Here is a 20,331-nt window from a genome sequence, read left to right on the forward strand (position 1 = left end):
TAAAACCTTTCAAGTTGCTGTGGAACAGAATTGTCCTCCAGTCAGCTCTACCTGAGAGTACTGACAAGACACAGTGAATAGCTTTTTCTGGCCTAGCCCTCTGGTCTCTTAGCTCCTTGTTTCTCTTCCGAGCAAGTGGGATCAGACTGACATATGTATGATTTGTTCTTTGTTCCAGCAGGCTCTGGCAACAATAAATTAGTAGCATAAACTGCCCACACAGGATGTTTGTCTCTTTCCTTACTAACTTGCTCTGGCCAACACTTTTAAAAGCATTAATGAATTGCAAAGGCAGCCAAGAGGACATCAGTCTCTGCAACACCAAGTCTAAAGGTAACAATTTTTGGTGGGAGTAAACTAAGAAGAAATGAGGGGAAGAGCTACAGTGAAATCTGAAGGGGACTCCATACAAAACTGTGTTCACTTTGAAATATGATTATAGTTTGAACATGATAAAAGGTTACTGTGGGTGTGTCATAAATATAAAGGGAAGGGTAAACACCTTTAAAATCCCTCCTGGCCAGAGGAAAAAAACCCTTTCACCTATAAAGGGTTAAGAAGCTAAGATAACACCGCTGGCACCTGACCAAAATGACCAATGAGGAGACAAGATACTTTCAAAGCTGAAGGGGGGGGGGAAACAAAGGCTCTCTCTGTCTGTGTGATGCTTTTGCCGGGACCAGAGCAGGAATGGAGTCTTAGAACTTAATAAGTAATCTAGCTAGATATGCATTAGATTCTGTTTTGTTTAAATGGCTGATAAAATAAGCTGCGCTGAATGGCATGTATATTCCTGTTTTTGTGTCTTTTTGTAACTTAAGGTTTTGCCTAGAGGGATTCTCTATGTTTTGAATCTGATTACCCTGTAAGGTATTTACCATCCTGATTTTACAGAGGTGATCCTTTTACTTTTTTTCTTCAATTAAAATTCTTCTTTTAAGAACCTGATTGCTTTTTCATTGTGCTTAAGATCCAAGGGTTTGGGTCTGTGTTCACCTATGCAAATTGGTGAGGATTTTTATCAAGCCTTCCCCAGGGGAAGGGGTGTAGGGATTGGGGGGATTTTGGGGGAAAGACGTTTCCAAGTGGGCTCTTTCCCAGTTATATTTTGTTAGACGCTTGGTGATGGCAGCAATAAAGTCCAGGGACAAAAGGTAAAATAGTTTGTACCTTGGGGAAGTTTTAACCTAAGCTGGTAAAAATAAACTTAGGGGGTTTTCATGCAGGTCCCCACATCTGTACCCTAGAGTTCAGAGTGGGGAAGGAACCTTGACAGGGTGGTTCCATAGTTCTTCTTGCCATTATATGAGCTCAAACTTGCTCTATTAACTAAACAGAGCAATGATTCCCCCACCCCCCAGGTCCCAAACGGCCTGTGCTGCAAACAGCCTGAGATTTAGAAAAAAATATAGCAGAAAAAAAACATTTCTGCCTGTCCCACCACCAGCAGCAATACAGATTCTGCAATCAGGACTTAGCTGACACTTTTCTTGATGACAGAAGAAGCGAAACAGAATCCTGCTCCCTCTGCAGGACTCATGGCAGTGCAAACTGTTTGTGACAATTCAGTTAGTAGATGTGACTTGATGATGCTCAGGGAGCTGACCTGGTGAGTGACAATGTGCTGTTATTAACTATTTTTCTGATTTTGTCTGCTTTTTTATCAGTTTGGGGGTAAGCAAAAAGCAGCCAATACAATGCAGACCTATTGTACACCATCGTGTATGACTGACCCTCCAACTAAAATGGGAATTAATTTAAGAAAATTGTCTACCAAATAACTCTTGGGGGAAAAAATCATACACAAGACGAAGAGTCTGTCAGCAGTTTTCAGTAAATAGATAAAAACAAGTAGAAAAACAGGTGCTGGAAAGTGAAAAAAAGTGATTAGAGTGGGCAAGTTCTGGAGAGTATTTTACAGCATAAACTAAACAATGAGGCCTTCAGCGAATCTGATGTTTATTAAAAGGATGGGAAACACCTTTCCTCAGTTTGTCCCTCACAGCAAGGAATATAAAAGGAGGTTACAATGACTTTAGACAAAGTACTGTTGTGCAGAGGACTTTACTCTAAGTTTTCCAAACTAACAAAAGTACAACTCAACGTGTTCTATAAAACTGTTTGTATGTAAAGAAAAATGAGAAATTAATAGACTGGTCCAGACCTGCACTGAGTACGTTAAAAGAACTGAGGCAAAGGGTCCTTCCAGACTTCTGGTAAAGTCACATATTAACATAACAATGAGCAGGCAGATTTTAGAAATGGGAGGAAATATTTAGATTTTAAATGATCAAAACGTATTTTGATCAGTTAATGTTACTGGGATGAAGTTGCCGACAAACACTGGAGTATGGGACTCTATGCTTCTCTGTCTTCCACTCTGTGACCCCAAGCTCCAACAGTGAGCTTCTGGAACACACACAAGCCTCTTCTGGGCTCGCAGCACGAAAAGTATTCTGTGTTATATCTGTCAGGATGCAACATCACAACACAGCAGTGCGAACGTGGTGAGTGTGTAAAGGGAGGTCTGTCAAACCAAATTTGCAATATTTGCTCTGAGTTGAGCAAATTTTCAGTGAAGAGACTGATATTCACTTCCGGAGAGCACTAAGCTCCAGCTGATAACTATTTCAGAAGCCATATTTGCAAAGCTCACTTGCAAACCTTTGCATTTCAAGCAGTGTCTCCAGAGACCAGTGCTAGTTGTCCATATATCCAAATCTCGGACTATTCAAAAGCAATTGCATTCTGCTCTCAGCCTCTCTTTGGGTGGGTTTTTCACCATCCATTTCATCACTTTTGTAAGAGGACACAACTCTGCTAGTTTCAGTGGAGTTGCACTAATTTATGCAATCGGGATATTTTGACCTAAAGATTCATTCTGATATATTTTGATTGGAAAAAAATACCCTCTTATGTTTGTTTCATCAGAACATGTTTCAAGAAGGAAAAAATAGTTTGGCTGCTTCGTGTTGTTTGCATGGAGCAGGAGATTTCTCTCTCTAGCTTGCCGGGCAGATTCTTTTTTTTTCCTGGGAAAAAGTCAACTTCCCAATTCTGCAGCTTGCTCCCATCAAATCTTTTCAGAAACCACATCATCTCTTCTATTTGTTTATAAATTCATTTATATTAATTGTCTATGCACTTTTGCATTGATTCAGATGTTGTTAGAATTAGCTACATTACAAGCTGGGGCTGGGCTCTTACATTTTATAGCAACATAAGGAGTGCAGACCTTTCTGTCATTTTAAATATTTAGGAGTTAATAAAAATAAATACAAATAAGGTATGGGTTGAGAGGAGCAAGAGCGTGTAGGGTGGGGGGATGGAAACAAGGAGACCATGAAACCAGGCAGCTTGACTAAGTATTAGGCCTGGGAAATTAGGAGAGGCAGTGGGGTTGCGCACAGCTGTTCAGTGAGGAGGCCTAGTCTCCCAGTGCTGGAGCCAGGGGTGAAAGTAAGGTGGTAAACGCCAGTACAGTGCACTGGTAAGAAGTGACCGCCGGTACAGGTCCGTATCACTGACTTTAAAGCGCTGCCCCTTTTGAGCTCCCTGTCCATGTTTTACTGGTGGAGGGGGAGAAGGAAAACTGAATTTTCCCTTGAAGAATTATTGTGTTTATTTGGGAGATAAAATTCATTTATTAGAGTGTGAAGCAGAGGGAATTTAACTTTAGGAGGGAAAGCCCATAACCACCATAACATAGCACTTGCTTGCACGTATCAAACAAAATAGGTTTTTCATGTGAAACCTGCACAGAACAATGGAGGCCAGAATCAGCTCTCACCAAGACTCCCTCTTGTCCATCTTGTTGCAAAGTAATGGGATTTAGTGAACGATACAGTTTAAATTGGGTGTGGAGGGTTGTTTGTTTTTCATTCTTTATGGGACCATAACAAGATTGCGTGTGCTCTGCATCAGTAAAAAGATGCCAAAGACTATATTAGGGATTCTGATCAGTAATTAAAATCCAACTGAATATCAGGTGAGATCCCTTCTTCTGATGGGGTCTGTGAGTGGGGTAATTGTTTAAAAATGAGGGAAGAAGTCATCTGTTTCCTTCCTGAAAATCCTCTCAGAGGAGACTTGGATTGGACTCCTGTGTAAGACCCTGTAAAGCCAATAGAGACGGGAAGGGTACCTGATCTGCGCAGTCATAACTCTGAACATGAGATTCGGAAATTATGCTTTGCTGTGACTTTAACCTAACTCTGCTAATCTGGAGTTAACTGAAATGATATGCATAGTGTATTATCCTCACCAAGAGAATCTCAGACAAATAGTTTCCAAAATTGTAAGAAACTGAAGCAACCTCTAATAAACATGGAAATAACACTCGCAAATGTACCTGTCTCATATGGTACTACCACATACACCTCAGCAGGCACAATTTATCCTGTGCAACTGCCATTTTACAAGCGCTTAATACCACCTGTGTGGAAGCAACACAGTCAATCAGCTATTGGCTTTGACTTGAAAGAGTGACTCACCGCTTTGCTTTTTCCTGCGTCTTCTCCAGCACACCACAGTCAGAACCAACACAACAAAAACTATGAGTAGGGCCGCTGTGGCCAGCAACCAAGGAACTGAAAACCACCAGCCTGTGGGAAATAAAATCAAACAAAGGAACTTCAGATACATGAGAGAGTGTAGAGGGCGTAATGGGGAACACAGCGATGGTGGGCTCTTTCCCAATTTCTATTTAGGTCATCACTAGAGTTGTTCAGAGCAACATTGGCTGAGTAAATTTATCTTTGACAACACACAAGTCAAAATACCTGCAGTGCCCATCTTCACCACTTATTTCTCCCCTATTCTGTTTCCACATCCTCTGGGAAATCAGAAAACATTTCATCAAGCTAACAAGATATAACCAGAATCATTACCAGAAAAGAAACCTTACTGTCTCTCCATCGCTGTCATGATAAATAAGCAGGACCTTGTGTATTCAGAAGCCATGATATTTTTTGAAGAATCCTACCCATTCCAGATTCCAAGTTTTCATTTATGAAAAAAACATGCATTTCTTCTTAGTTAATATTTCTATTGTAGTTGCAAAGGTTAAATTAACCTTCAAAATATGAATTGAGTGCATGTAATGATGCCTGCAAGCAGGCTTAAACAATAGTTCAAAGACATGTAAACTGCTTTCCTTCATCTCAAAGTGGAATTAGCAATGGAACCCCAATGATGACAATTTAAGGGCTTGATCCAATTCTCATCTAAGTTAATGAAAAGACTCTCACTGACTTCAATGAGAATTGGATCAAGCCAAAAATGTCCAAGGTGTCAATAAGAGATGGTTGAATGTTTTCATCTGAAATTGTTTTTCTTTGAAAAATTGCTGGTTTGTCCAAATTGACACATTTTGCGAAAACAGTTTGATTTCACATACCTTTTTGATTTTTCAACAAAAACAGTTAAAAAACCAAAACATTGTTTTCTTTTCAAAACTGAAATTTTCACCTCTTTTCAAAAACCTAATCCAAAGATTCAATTCCAGATGAAATTAAAATAGTCATTTTGAATTTTTTCAATAAAAATATTAAAAATCCAATTTTTTGGTGGAAAATTTTGACCAGTCCTGGTTGTTAACCATTTGTGTTAAAAAGATCATTAAAAATCATACAGCTTAATTGATTCAATCCACAGTCCCAAACTGCCTTGCATGCCTTCCCAGGTGCTATAAAACTGAAAGGATTGTCTTACAGTCAAGGCACCGAATATACTATAATTCGGGCCATGTGGGTTTCATTCCCATTTCTTTCACAGGATTCTTGTGTGACCTTGGACAAGTAACTAAAGACTGAGTGCTCAAAAGCAATCAGGTTCCTAATTTCTATTTAAATCAGTGGAAATTAAACAATGGAAGGAGCCTAACTCCTTTTGAGTATTCAGCCCTTAATTTTTTAATGCTTCCGTTTCCTCTCTATAACAACTGGGCTAATAATACTTCTCTACCTCACCAGGATGCTGGCAGGACAAATTCATTAGCACTGTGATGTGCTCAAATACTTTAGTGATGAATCCAAAAATACCTATAAAAATTGAGCCTCAAATGTCTCCCTCCCAGCTACCCAAAACACCAGTCTCCACTGACATTGTTGGGTTGGCAGTAAAAAAACAAAAAGTTGATGTCACACTGAAAATGTAGGGGCAGAGAGCATGTAACTGAATTCATTATTAAAATAAACAAGTGATACTGTACTGACTGAATTATTCATTTTCATATTTAAGTCAATAAAAACGCTACATAGAATTTTCAGCCTGAGGCATGGGTTTGCCACAGGAACCATGGGGCCTTGTCCCAGAGAGCATACTGATACCAGTCAGCTCTGTGTTCTTGGGGAACCGGGGCGCAGTATCCAGCCTGTTTGACTCATGAAAGACACCTCCCGCCCCCAGCCTCTGCTTGAACCAAAACCCATCAGAAGAAAGACTTACAGAAAGCAATGAAAGGCGGCGGGAGACACACCTAAACCCCTCCTGACAAGGGTGACAAGATTAAGGCAACTCCCCTAACCTCATCTGCATCAAATATGGGACAGGGAGGCATCTCCATTAGCATACAGAATGGACAACAGAGATTCCAAGGCACTGAACTCTGGGACCAGAAAAGCAGGGAAGCACTGCATCCTGGGGGATCTCTGCTCCAGATGTTAATGAACCTACACCTGCACACACCCAGCTCAGCAATTATCAGACCAATTCTAGTAATGAATCCTTGACTGATATCCAAAATACTGAAGCTGCCCAATTGCATTGTGAGCTCCCTGGTAAGAACCACCACCCATAGCCAAGAGTGATCAGTTCCTATTGTCTAGCCTAAAGAAAACCCTTGAGTCAACAGTTTACCCATAAACAAATCTAGTGTTCTCCCTTGAACCATTGTTATTTCCCTACAAAAAACCCCTGCCCACACTCAAGTAAGTGTTCTGATGCCTGGATTCAAACACCGCATCCGTTCCACTGGGACTCCCTCTTCTCCTGACTGATCGTGCTGGGGGCTCTGCCTGTCTCCAGAACTCAGGACCCTGAGCTACCATCATCACCTGGGAACCCCAACCAGTTCAAGCTTCATGGAGTGGTGAGACCCCATCTCTCTCTTTCTGTTTTCTTTTCTACCTCAGGTATAACTTTTTAACCCTGACTTGTTTGATCAGTTTTTGTACTCCTTAATCATGTAACTGTTATGTCTGTTTAGGCTCTCCTGGTGTGGTTATCACATTTATTCAATAAATAACTTTTATGGTTAAGCTGGTTGCTTCCCTCCTGCTCTCTCTGAACTTTACTCTTTTGTGTTTCTGGCTTTCCCATTTACTCTGCAGCAATGCTCCTCTTACCTAAGCTAAAGATCCCTGCAGTGCCCAAAAATCCTGTGGGGTTTGCTCATCAAGTGGGTTACTACCAGAACAATTGTAACATGAAAGTGGGGATAGGGATATGCTGAACCTGTGACATGTGAGGGTAGCAGCTTGGAAGTGCTCCTCGACCCAGACTACCGAGTCCAGGGGCAAATAAGGGGTCAGCTTGAAAGTGTTGCTTGACCCTATCCACTCAGACTTGGTTTGTTAGTCTGTGTGTGTGTGTGTGTATGTGTGTGCGCGCGCACCTGATTCTAGGGTTGAGGAACCCAGCCCTGGGGCACCTAGGTCCTGCAGGATAGCTCCATTGGGAGGGGACTTGCAGAAGGGAGAAGTAGAGCTACATACAAAAAACACAAGTGACACAAGCAGTACATTGACAGAATTACAGAACCTGTCCCCCGCAGAAGAGTAACCCTAATAAATGAGCATACCCCGAAGTAATGGGGAAATCTGGTAACAATACAGAGCTCTCTAACTTTTTTTCCCCTCCAGAGCACATAGTGATAGACTGCCGACTCCTGCACCAAACCCCAATGCAGTGCTGAACTCAGAGTAGGATCCTCTCTCTTTCTCCCTCCCCACCACACAAACACTTGCCTCTCCTCTTTCTTGGACATTTGTTTCCCGTTATCTCCCCCATCCAAAAATGGGGCTGAAGATATGCTAGTACAAAATCTTGCAGCCAAAAGGACATTAACACTGGTCATGTATATATCACTAACTGACCGTCTTCCACTTTCACACTGTAATCTCTGTCTTTCTCCATGTGCCGTACTCTGCAGATCAGCAATTGCCCAGCCAGGCTTGTAGAACGGTTGACATAGAGTTTGCTGATGACGGACAATGTTCCATTGGGGTGTGTGACCACCTCTTCTGTCTTTTCACTCTGAGCTTTCGGCACAATCCAGGAGATCACAGGACGAGGCCAGGCATTAGCAGAACAGATGGCTGTCAAGTTACCTTCAGAGATTATATAATGGAGAGATGCTCTGAGCTGCTCTGAAACACACACAAACACAAGGAGCTTTTGATCAAATGGAATAGCATCGAAACCAATGTACCTCATTGCATTCTGATGCAGCCCCACAGGGAAGGAATACAAACAAGTCCCCCTGCCCCAGACCCTTGCTATGATTCATTCCCTATTCCCTTGGTCCCCTATATTGAAGGGAACTATCGTGGAGGCATTAACTTCTTTTGAGATCCCGGAATTGAGGGTTTCTACCAAGAGATAAATCATGTGGCCGCTTGACAATGTTCTCCTAGCTGCTACCAATAGTGCTGTGCAGTGAGGAGGCTCACGCAGCCTGAGTCCTAGCCATGACTGGGAAGACCCTGCAGGGAGGAAGATCCCCCTCCATGAGTTTTAGGCGGCACTTAGAGGACATTAAAGTAAGGACGCTCACAGTGAGAGTCTCCACATGCAGTAACAGGGGCCTGCAGTGAGGCAGCTCACATTGCTGGAGTCCCTCTAGCAGCGACAGATAGGGTATTCTTCTAACGCAGTTCCAGCTAGTACAGACATGGTACTGCTGTGGGGAAGCTCCCAGTGCTGGAGTCCTTGATGCAACTGACCAGTGAATGCTGCAAGCAAATGCTGCAGCTAGAAAACACCTTCCCTTCCCTTTAGAGATTCTTCCACACAGAGAACCTTACCATAGACAGTCAAGCAGGTGTCTTGTGGGATGGCTCCGGTGGGAAAGGTATTAAAGAGGCATTTGTAACATCCGTCATCCTGGATTCCAACTCTCCAGAGGGTGATGGCCGTATCATTTAGTGACAGGCGTGTGAAATTTAATCGACCTCGGTATGTTTCAGCAACAGTTACTCCTTTAGATACACTGTATGTAGCCAAATTCTCTCTAGTATTTGTCTTCTGCCATGTAACTTGCAGAATGTCATAAGATCCCATCAGGAGGCAGCTTAAGGTCACATTGCCACCCACCTCCACCACTTTTTTCTGTATCACTGTGTCTGCTATAGTGATATAAAACAATACATGAAATAGACAAATATCACCTTCGGTCATGCTTAGAAGTCTCTTGCTGACTTTCTGGGCCAGATAACCAGCAGATGTAAATTGGGGCTATTCTATAGACCTCAATGGAGCATTGTTGATTTACATCAGCCGAGGTCCTTGGCCTCCATCTTTATTAGACCATCAAAAAGGGAAAGCCACTTACTGCATCTCCTTACCAACCCCTCTATACACCTACCTCCACTTGATTAAATCCACATATGGCTTCTGGTTCTCCCAAAAGATTTTTTTTTTATAAGAGGTTAAAGAAAGACTGGTTAGCAAGAGAGACCCAAAGCCATTCCCACAGAGTCAGATGGAGAAAGAATCCATTAAGTTATCTATGTACACAGAGAAAGAGGGAGACTGAAATTAACTGGTTTCTGAGAGCAGTGGTTCGCAAAGTTATTTGCTTGCATCCCCCTTCTTTCTGCCTGAAGTAGTTTATGCCCCACTCCTACCACACAAGTACACATACCAATTAAAAAAACCCAGCAACATGCAACTTTCACTAAATAGTAAAAACATTAAGGCATTGATTCAAACAGAGCCATTTAAGTATATAGTAATGTAAATTTTAAGTGAGATACTGCTTACTGGCATCACACCGTTGTTACTGGTGTGAAGGGTGCACCTGTTTTTGTGTGTGGAGAAGAGCCATTCCATCTTGGGTTGGTAATACCATACTATGCTTACTTCTGCCCAGCTCTGAAGGCAGCCAGCTCTCAGAATACATTCCGTGTCCCCCCGTTTAAGAATCTCTGTCTTAGAGGACCCAGTGAGCTGTCACTTCACTTCTCTGGTGGAGCCTCAGGAGTCAGAGACCAGCCCCCACACCCCTTGTAGAAATCTGAGAGGAAATACCACTGGCCTCACCTTCTGCCCTGCAGAGCATGATAAAGACCACAGTCAAAATCAGACCTTGGCAAGTCATCTGAGAACTAATCTGTTCTTTCACCTGGAGAAGCAAGAGAGATTTGATACATGAAGTTATGGGCTTAACAGTAGATCTATTTCCAATGATAATGCTCCCATTTATGGAGCCATGACAAGACCGCTCTTGGGTGTAACAGGAACACATTTGCAAACTGCAGAGAGAGTCCATTCTAAAGTCCATTACACTACCAAATGCAATTGAGGTGTAGGAGCTGGAAAGTTACCTGAAGTTAAATCTCTTTCCTCCCCCCACACCCCCAAAGTTCCACATTTAGAGCTAGAATTTCAAACATCCTCTAAGGTTGTGTAACCCACACACCTTCTGGGTGTGGTGTTCTGTCCCATCTAGTGGCACTGAGATCACTTAAAGAGAGAGCAATTAATGAGTCTGCTCTACAGCCTTAGCTAATAGGCAGTTGGCTTTTAGTTCATGCAGCAGAGGCTCATGCACTAAGCTCCGGATACCCCCGGTTCAATCCTGCCCGCCAACGACCAGGGTCTGTCGGCATTACAGTTGCACCCCAAAAAACTTTGTACATGCACTGTACATGTAAAATAGGCATTTGCTCATGTAAATCATGTTTGTGCACCCAGCACCTATATACATGGAAAACTCGTGGGCCCAGTTTTGGAGATATAATTGAAATGTTGGCATTTGGAGGCTTAGAAGTACCAGGGATGGAGACATACAGGGATTTGGGAGCTTTAGGACTTTGCTGGCATGTTTAGTTGTTTTCTTATGATAATTTTATCTACTAGGATACAATTATTGTCCATGAGTGAGTCACTCTGCTGCTCAAAGCCTAAACTGGCCACCAGCTGTGGATGCTGGGTACAGAAATAAATGTCTCCTCTACGTATAGCATGATTAGATAAGTGGTCTCTGTCACAAATATTTCTAAGGCACTTGTACCTTAGTGCTATAGCATCTAAGAGCTACAGGGGTATTTATACTAGAGCTGGTTGATAGCCAGGACACATATTTTCATTAACTTTTCACAAAAAAGTTCATCCTTTTTTGTGAAAATTTTCAAAATTGATAAATTTTCATTCAGCTCTAGTTTATACCCTATGTCTGGCAATGGCCACACTGGAGACAAGATACCAGACATGATGGATGAGTCTTCCTTATGCTTTCCCCCTTCAAAGACAGGGAGAAAGTAAGAGGCACACAAACACATGCATGTTTTCAACAGCATTAATAGCAAAGCATCCATATATAGTATTGTAACCACCTTTCTTCCCTGGGTTACGTGGGAGCAGGCAACACTCACTTGTGTCCCTGGGCACCTGACGTTGTTGACATTAAAGGAGATCCTGAGTATCCCAGTGGTGATGTTGGATAAGTGGGAATCCTCTGTCCACCTCTCTGCTGCAGTCCCTTTACTCCTAAAGGAAGTTAAAATTGGTGGTACCTCCACCTGGCTGTTCCCTGTACACACTCAATGGCGTGCCTTGGGAACCACCAGGAATAAATGCCTTCAAATAGTAATAATAATAAATAATAATAATAATAATAATAATAATAACAACAACAACAACCTGTGGCATGGGTCTAACTCAAATACCAATTATAAATAATATACATCCAATATACTTAAATTAGAGCTAATGTAACGGCGACAGACCCTGGTCGTCGGTGGGTGGGATTGAACCGGGACCTCTGAAGCTTAATGCATGAGCCTCTACCGCATGAGCTAAAAGCCAACAAGCTGTTAGCTAAGGTTGTAGAGCAGACTCATTTTATCTCTCTCTCTAAGTGATATGGGTGCCCCTAGATAGGACAGAACACCACACCCAGGAGGTGTGTGGGTTACACTAACACTCATTTACTTAACAATTTAAGAAACAGGGTATAACAGACTAAAATTAAATGTCACTACTAATTTAAATCCACAGAAACAGTTGAATAAAATCAATTAACAAATATAATATACAGTAATAAATTAAACTTAACTGGCATTTACACTGCCACCATTCACTGCACCCCACAGTGCACACTCTGGATCTCAGAGTCCTAAACGCTTGCGTGGGCGCGCTTGAAGATCTGCAGCTGGAGACAGCACTCTCTTGGTTCCGTGTATCAGTCCAGCCAAGTCAAAAAGCTGCAGAACCCCTCCGAAACTGGAGCTGGCCCCACCAAATGTCAGCAGCTCTGGGTCCTGGTTCGATGGGAAGATCACTCTGCCTCTCCTCAGACTCAGTCTCTCTGCGGTGCCCCTTCCCTTGCAAGTACTTTCCCAAACAAGAGTGGGGGCTACTCATAGTTCCTTCACTGCAGCCCACCTCAGTCAGCTCTAGGCACAGCAATAGTCTCTGCTCTTGACTCCAGTGAAGCCATCAACAGCCTCTGAGGCTCCCTGCTCGATCAAAGCCCCGGCAGGCTCTCAGCAGCAGCTTCTGGCTTCCTAGCAGCAGCTCCTGGTATGGACCAAGCTCCACAGCAGCAATCTCACTCCTTTTCCCAAAATAGAGTCCACCGCCTGTTCTCCCTGCATGAGGAGATCTCTCCCCCTTTCCCCAAGGCATCATGGGAGTTGTAGTCTCTAAAGCTAGATTGCAGCACACAGGCTTTTCCCTTGGAACACTCCCCCCAAAAAGTTCAGAGGCCCCTCTAATAAGGGGTGCCTACATTCTCCCCCCACCAGAAAAATCCTTAATGTCCCCATTAAGGAACCAGAACAAAGAAGAAAAACAGTTTAATTTACAATATAATACATACATTCTTAATTCCTACTGCTAGCTGGGGTAACAGTCAATGGAAGGTAAAGTGTAGGCCCACTAGAATAGGAACAATTTAAGCATCTAGCCTGAGGTAAGCACCACCATGAAAAACGCTTGAGCTTATCATATATTCTAGTTTGGAATCCACAGGTGTTTTAAAATCTTTCAGCACAACCACCCCACAATGTACTGTGGGGATGGACACCTCACTGCTGACTCCAACCACATCATATGTTAACCACTGTGGGGGCCTGAATTCTTGCTGGAACCTCCTTAAGGGCTGTACCATCCCTTCTTCATCTTCTACAGGAGGTGTTAATAAAGCTCTGTCAGAATTAGCCATTGTAGAAGGAGCAACATCTGTAGCAACCTTGTTCCCTACAACTGAAGACCCAGGGGGATTGTTGCATACATCTACGCCCTCCCTGAGGACTTCTCCCACAGGAAAGAATGGAAGAGCTTCAGGGTTTAAAGGAGGTGTGCTAATTGCGCTTTCAGGTTGATCTGGCTCAAGTGGCAGTACAACAGACCCAGTAGATATATCTGAGGGTTCTTGATACATAGTTATACAGTCAGGGCAAACCTCCTCAGAATCAGTCTCTGATGTCCATCATGGTAGCAGGGACTGGCACAGGATTAGCACCACCTATGGAGTTGTGGGAGGAACTCTTGGACATCAGAGCTCTTCTCTGGTTAGATGATCTGGGTAGAGAGGTAGGCTCGATATCTGATAGAGCATCCATTCTGACGTGTTGCCCCAGAGGAAGTAAGTGGTTTCGATGTAAAGTCTTTAATGGGCCACCATTCTTTTCAGGCTTTAGTTAAAGACAGGTAGCCCAGGCATTTGATTCTCCACAATGTAGGTCTGCGAATTCCAGCAGTTTGCAAGTTTATGTTTTCCGGGGAGACCAAGATTTTTTTGATAAGAACACGATCACCGTATCACCGTTGCAGATCACAGTATCGCATCTTCTGGTCATAACGTTCTTTATTGCCCCGGTTCATCTTATCAGATGCCACCTGAGCAAGTTGATAAGCAGCACACAGGTCTTTTTTTAAATTAGCCACATACTGGAGGTAAGACTGGTGGGAAGATCTATCCACTGAGACCACAAAACAGAGGTCTACTGGTAACTGCGCTTCATGCCCAAACATTTGGAAATACGGAGAATACCCAGTGGCCTCATTTTGGGTACAGTTGTAAGCATGCACAAGCTGGCTAACATGCTGGCTCCATCTAGATTTCAGTTTGGTATTCAAAGGTTCCCAACATATTAAGCAGGGTCCAATTCGTTCAGGCTGTGGGTCTCCCTGTGGATAAGAAGGTGTTGTTCTGGATTTTTTTATACCTAGCACAGTCAGAAGTTCTTGAATTAATCGACTTTCAAAGTCGCATCCTTGATTGGAGTGCATCCGCTTGGGCAGCCCATATTGCACAAAGTACTTTTCCCAAAGAGTTTTAGAAACAGTAGAATCTTTTTGATCTTTAGTGGGAAAGGCCTGTGCATACCTTGTAAAATGATCAGTTACGACTAGCACATTACAAGTATTTCTGCTATCGGGTTCAATTGTGCGAAAATCCATACAGACCAAATCCATAGGGCTTTCACTGTGAAGACAAAACAGTCGAGCAGCTCACGTGGGTAGAGTCTTCCGTTGTATACGCTGTTGTATACACCGGCCACATGTCTTACAATATTCCTCAACATCAGTCTTCATCCGTGGCCAGTAGAATCGGTCTCGTGCAAGCCCATAGGTCTTATCAAACCCAAGATGCCCACAGTCATCATGTAAAGATTGTAGTACAGCTTTGTGAAATTGTTGAGGTAAAATCAGTTGTTTTTTTGTGTGTTGCCCGGGATGGTTAGTGATTCTATACAAAAGTCCATTCTACAGGGAAAATCGATTCCATTCTTTCATTAGGAGAGGAATATCAATGTGCCTGCGCTTATCCACAGCATCAGGATTCCCTTGATCAACTGCCAGCCAAACCTTTCCAGCACAGGCATCTTTCTGTTGTGTGGCTTGAAGCTCAGAACGATTCAAATGGGGAAGGTGGAATGTGTCTAAAGAAGCAAGCTTGCAGTAAGCTTGGGGAATAGCATCAATAAGGCAGGCAGGTAACATTTTAGTCAGTTTCCCACTAACAGTAGAAACTTGACACAAAGCTCAAACCCCAGGGGCAGATATCTCTTCCCACTCATCCTCAGGTGCCGTCTTCTAGACAATGCATCAGCATCCAAGTTCTTGCTACCTGGGCGGTACTTTAGGCTGATGTTGTAGGTGGACAATGCCGCTAACCACTGGTGACCAGTGGCATCCAGTTTGGCTGATGTTAAAATAGAAGTCAAAGGATTATTATCCATGTGAACCTCAAACCTCGACCCATACAGATAATCATGCAGCTTGTCTACTATAGCCCATTTTAAAGCCAGAAATTCAAGTTTGTGCACAGGGTAGTTTTTTTCAGTGGACGACAAGCTTTGGCTGATGAAGGCAACCGGCCTCAACCCCTCAGGGTGTTCTTGATATAATACACCTCCTAATCCATCTATGCTGGTATCCACATGCAAAACATAAGTCTTTTGAGGATCAGCAAATGCCAAGACGGGAGCTTTGACGAGGCTTTCCTTAATTTTCTGAAATTTTCTTAATTCTTCCTCACCACAACAATTGGGAGGGATACGGGTTTTGTGACTCAGAAATTATTCCAGCAGCCATCAAGTCATGTAAGTGTCTCCAAACATCTTCCACATCAGCTGGGGCCAGGCGACAGGATCGTTCTCGAAAAGGTTCAGAGTCAGTTAGACAGATCTCATGCTGAGTACTTTTTGCACAGCCCACATCCCACTCATCTCGGGAGAAGACATCAGCATGTTCTAACATTTTCCTACAGAGGCACTGTTTCCATTCCTCAGGGATAGGGGAATCTCCATAATCAAAACAATCAGGTGTCAAGTCAATAGTGTTGTTCTTGTCCGCTGCAGCATGCATCTGAGGTACTACATCAACTGGGCAATCACTGTCCCACGCCGAATGATCACTTCGTGAGCAGATACATTTCTAACAGTAACTGTGATCCTTCTAGCAGACACTGCCGTAGTCGCTTGCACCTCAGGCCTGACCACAAATCCTCCAGAGAGAGAGATTTCCTCCGTTGTTTCCAAGAACAACAACTGATCAGTCGACTGAACAGGAAACTTAGGTCACTTGATGGGTGCTGCCGGGTGGTATGTAGACATTTCTTTTCTGTGCGTACCACACATTGCCGTACCTGTTAGCATCCTCATCAGAAACAGAGAGATTCTCCTTGGAAGCATTTATAGGCCTCACGGATGTTAGGGTGAATAGGCAAGGTATTGATGCATTGTTTTTTGCATACTTTGAAAAATCGCCAGACCAGACTGGTGTTGGTTTCAACCAAGATTGCGACATTACTCTTGACACAGGAGTCTGGGCACAGTAGGACTAAAGTGTCCAGCTTCTCGGGAACTCCCATAATGGACTATGGGAACTCAATATGAATGGAAAAGTACCCCTCATATGGGTATTTTTGATTACTCAACCCCCAGATTTGCCAATTATCTAAGGGTTGGATGGGCAAGTGATGAAGGTGGGTGTTGTAAAATGTCTTATATAGAATGGTGACCTGCGAACCAGTGTCCAGAAGGGCTTGAGCATAAATGCCTTCTACTTGAACAGGGACAATGGGAGCTGGACTGACCAGTCCTTGGGGAAAATCCCTCCAGGTACAAGCAACCTGTTGGTAGCACTTAGTGGAGCATACCTTCCTTGAAACACCAGTTTGCTCCTTCACTGGGCTTCTCTGAAGTTTCCCGAATTCTTTCTGGCTTGGATAAGCTTGCAGGTGACTTTCCGTAAATCCTCTTTTGCTTCACAGTCTCGTTTTGTGTGACCATTCTCCCCACCTTTGTAGCAGAAGATGTCACTTCTACAAGTAGTTTCCACAGAGCCTCTTGAACGACAGGTGGTAATATCAGCACCTGCATCACTGGTTCTCACAAAGGCATCCCTCCTTTGTAACTTAGGATATCTGTCAGGTTTTTCCACTAGAGTATGCAGCTGGAGTAGCTGATTAATTTGCTCAGTTAGACACAGCAGGCCCTTCTTTAAGTCAGCTATTCCATCATGAGGAGCCGCTGCCAGTCAATCCTCCTCTTCCTTAATATCCCGTACCAGTCTGGAGAAGGAGGGGGGATTCCAAAGTGAATCAGAAAGCTGCAGCTTCAGGGTTGTTAGATTGCCAGGAAAAGCATCCTTCAGTACTTGCTCCATTCTCACCTGATCCAAGTGGGTAGCAAGTGTTCCCTTCTTTACCAGTACCTTATGTAGTAGCTTATCCAGACAGCATATGCACTGTGAAAGTTTTTCACCTTCTTCCTGCTATGCCACCACCAAGCTCCCAAGAAAAGGCATTCAACATAAACAAGAGACATTGTACTGGTGACATCCTCACTGGTAACATTCCATCTCTGAATACCAACAAAATACTGCTGTGTCCTGGCCCTTTCATCTTGTGCACACAGCTTCTAATTCATTTACTGTCACTGTGACAGCTACCCCCTCTCCGCCTCCTTGGCTCACAAAGGGGCATTACATTAATGTAGGGTGGGGAACACTTGATGACAATAAAGAAATACACTTATCTCAAGAGTGACCTCCCAAGGCAAGGGTCTGCGTTTCAGGAGCAGAGAAGGAAACAGATGTGACAAGAACAATAAGGAGTGGAGCATTACTCAGAAGAAAAACAAAAATTCTTGCATTGTCAATGGAAACACAAGAGACATAGTAAAAATAAGAAGTGCCCTCCAGTGAAACAGTAGGAAAAAGATAAAGACCGATAGACAATGAGAGGAAAGGTACCGGAGAAAGTAGCTGTTTCCCAGGACACCTGACCACTGAAAAAAAATCTCTCCTTGAGCCCAGAGTCCTGCAGCCACGCAATCAGCCCTTAAGGCTTAACAGAAAAAAAAACCCATAAGCCACTATTTATTATTATTGTTAATAATAATAATACCACCACCTGCCCATCAGGTTACTCTCCAAACACATGTATTCTATTTAGTAAATCATTTAATGCATATAGTCAATAATGCATTTGTAAGGAGATAATGTAAAACATCTAGTTCCTGGTTAAATTCAGCTTGCCTTGCTGCACTGCCAAGTCACTTAGTAATAAAATTCTTCACTATGGTGGCATTTGATCCAGTTGTTCTCAGTGACTTCAATCTGCATGTAGATTTTAAATCTTCTAAGGCAGTTTAGGATTTCCTGGGTGCCAAGAGGACCATGGGCCTATATTAGGCATTTATTGGTTCAACTGAGACAGCTGATCACACTTTGGACCTGGTTTTTGGATCGGGATTGGAGGCTAAGTAACTTCACTTAAACCCATGTCACAGATCAACCATTACCCCCTGCACTTTGAGGTTGGGGCTCAATTTTCCTTTTGAGGCAAAGGACCTGTTTTGATGGTCTGCCCCCAGAAATTAATGGAGCCAGAAAGATTCCAGAACATTCTGAGGGAGAATTTCATTTGACAGACAGACCACTGCCTGAATGGGTTTAGTGGAACATAAAGGGTATGTCTACACTGCAATAAAACACCCCTGGCTGGCCTATGTCAGCTGACTCAGACTCACAAAGCTATGGTTGGGAGGCTATCAAATTGCAATGTAAAGGTCTGGGCTTGGGCTGGAGCTCGGCTTCTGGGACCCCTTATTAGAGTATTAACATACCCTATAACACTTTTTATCCTCCATCCCTAGGTACACTCTTCGCTGTCTTGTTTCTCACAGATCACCTTTGATTGACAGATGATCTGCCACATTCAGAAGCAAAAGAAAAGAAAATCCATTGTATTTTCCTCCACCAGAGCATCTTCAAAATCTCAGACAGCACATTTGTTTTGGATGACAAAGTATCTGATAAATCCTAATGGTCTCGGCTTAGTAGTTAGCTGGGTTCCTCTCACTGTGAGAAAACTATTTGTTATTGTATGGACAAGATTGATCAACTTAGAGACAGGCTGTCTGTTTCCATGGTGACCAAGCAAGGTCTTGAGGGAACAAGGTAAAGTCCTAGTCTTGTTTGCTAGAACTTCAGCTGGTAATGCTCACTGAGTGTGACACTCTGTATCTCGGGGGAACACCCTGCACCCCCATCTTCATCCTTATAATAGGATCGTGTTGTATCCAATGCAGAGTTTGTCATGGTGCACTGAGCACTGTTGTTATAGTAATGTTATAGGTTGTAATTTCATGTATATAGTTATGAGGCTGAAAATGTGTCCTCATGGCTTAAAACAAGCCCAGGGAAAACTCTCCAGGAACAGAGGGGCAGTTCACACCTCATCAGGGCATGTATGGGACAAACCCAGCTCAGCCTCACAGGAACAAAGAACGCTGGCCTAGTCAGCAACAAAACTCTGTTGGACTCTTGAGTGAGTCACCCCCCTTCCCTTGGTCAGTTTGGGACTACGATGTGGTAATGCTCACCTGACGCTGAAAGAGTGGGGGGGGGAGGAAGCCAAGAGGGAAGAAAGAACATGATAAAAGGGAGAGATGTTTGCCGTGTTCTTCCTCTCTCTTCCACGTCGATCTACAGACATCACCACCAAGTGACTGAAGCACTGATCAAAGGGGAGAGCCTGGCTGAAGGGCAACCAGCCAGCCTGTGGTGAGAAGCATCTAAGTTTGTAAGGGCATTGAAAGTGTTAAGATCAGCTTAGAATGCATTTTGCTTTTATTTCGTTCGACCAAATCTGACTTCTGGTGCTTTGACTTAAAAATCACTTAAAATCTATCTTTTGTAGTTAATAAATTTGTTTATTCTACCTGAAGCAGTGCATTTGGTTTGAAGCATGTCAGAGACTCCCCTTCGGATAACAAGCCTGGTACATATCAATTTCTTTGTTAAATTGACGAACTCATATAAGCTTGCAGTGTTCAGCGGGCATAACTGACCACTGCAAGACAGAGATTCCTAGGGTTGTGTCTGGGACTGGAGATACTGGCTAGTGTCATTCGGTTGCACAATCCAAGCAGCTTACGTGCCAGATGCTGTGCGTGAACAGCCCAGGAGTGGGGGTTCTCACAGCAGAGCCGGGTAAGGCTGGCTCCCAGAGTCGAGGATTGGAGTGACCTAGCAGATCACCGGTCCAGATAACACCAGGCGAACGTCACACTAAGGTACTGACTGAAATGTTGAAAGAGCTTTAGCCCACAACCTGTGTTTTAGATCCATGTGCTTCCTGGCTGGTGA

General features: G+C 43.4%; 1 protein-coding gene across 3 annotated transcripts in view; it reads right to left on the minus strand.

Moving 5' to 3' along the window:
- Positions 1-20,331, minus strand: part of LOC141984071 (OX-2 membrane glycoprotein-like) — a 52,134-nt gene that overhangs the window by 25,365 nt on the left and 6,438 nt on the right. For 2 of the 3 annotated variants that reach the window (XM_074947010.1, XM_074947022.1), the window contains exons 2-5: positions 10,264-10,345; positions 9,027-9,347; positions 8,097-8,369; positions 4,494-4,604 (exon numbers count right to left, since the gene is read on the minus strand). In XM_074947010.1, coding sequence (XP_074803111.1) covers positions 4,494-4,604; positions 8,097-8,369; positions 9,027-9,347; positions 10,264-10,321 — 763 coding nt within the window. In that variant the 5' untranslated portion in view covers positions 10,322-10,345. Of the gene's footprint in view, positions 1-4,493; positions 4,605-8,096; positions 8,370-9,026; positions 9,348-10,263; positions 10,346-11,597; positions 11,713-20,331 lie in introns of all 3 variants that reach the window. The other variant, XM_074947017.1, reaches the window with a different exon arrangement.

This window comes from Natator depressus, chromosome 1, assembly GCF_965152275.1.
Source record: "Natator depressus isolate rNatDep1 chromosome 1, rNatDep2.hap1, whole genome shotgun sequence".
Classification (NCBI taxonomy): Eukaryota; Metazoa; Chordata; order Testudines; family Cheloniidae; genus Natator; species Natator depressus.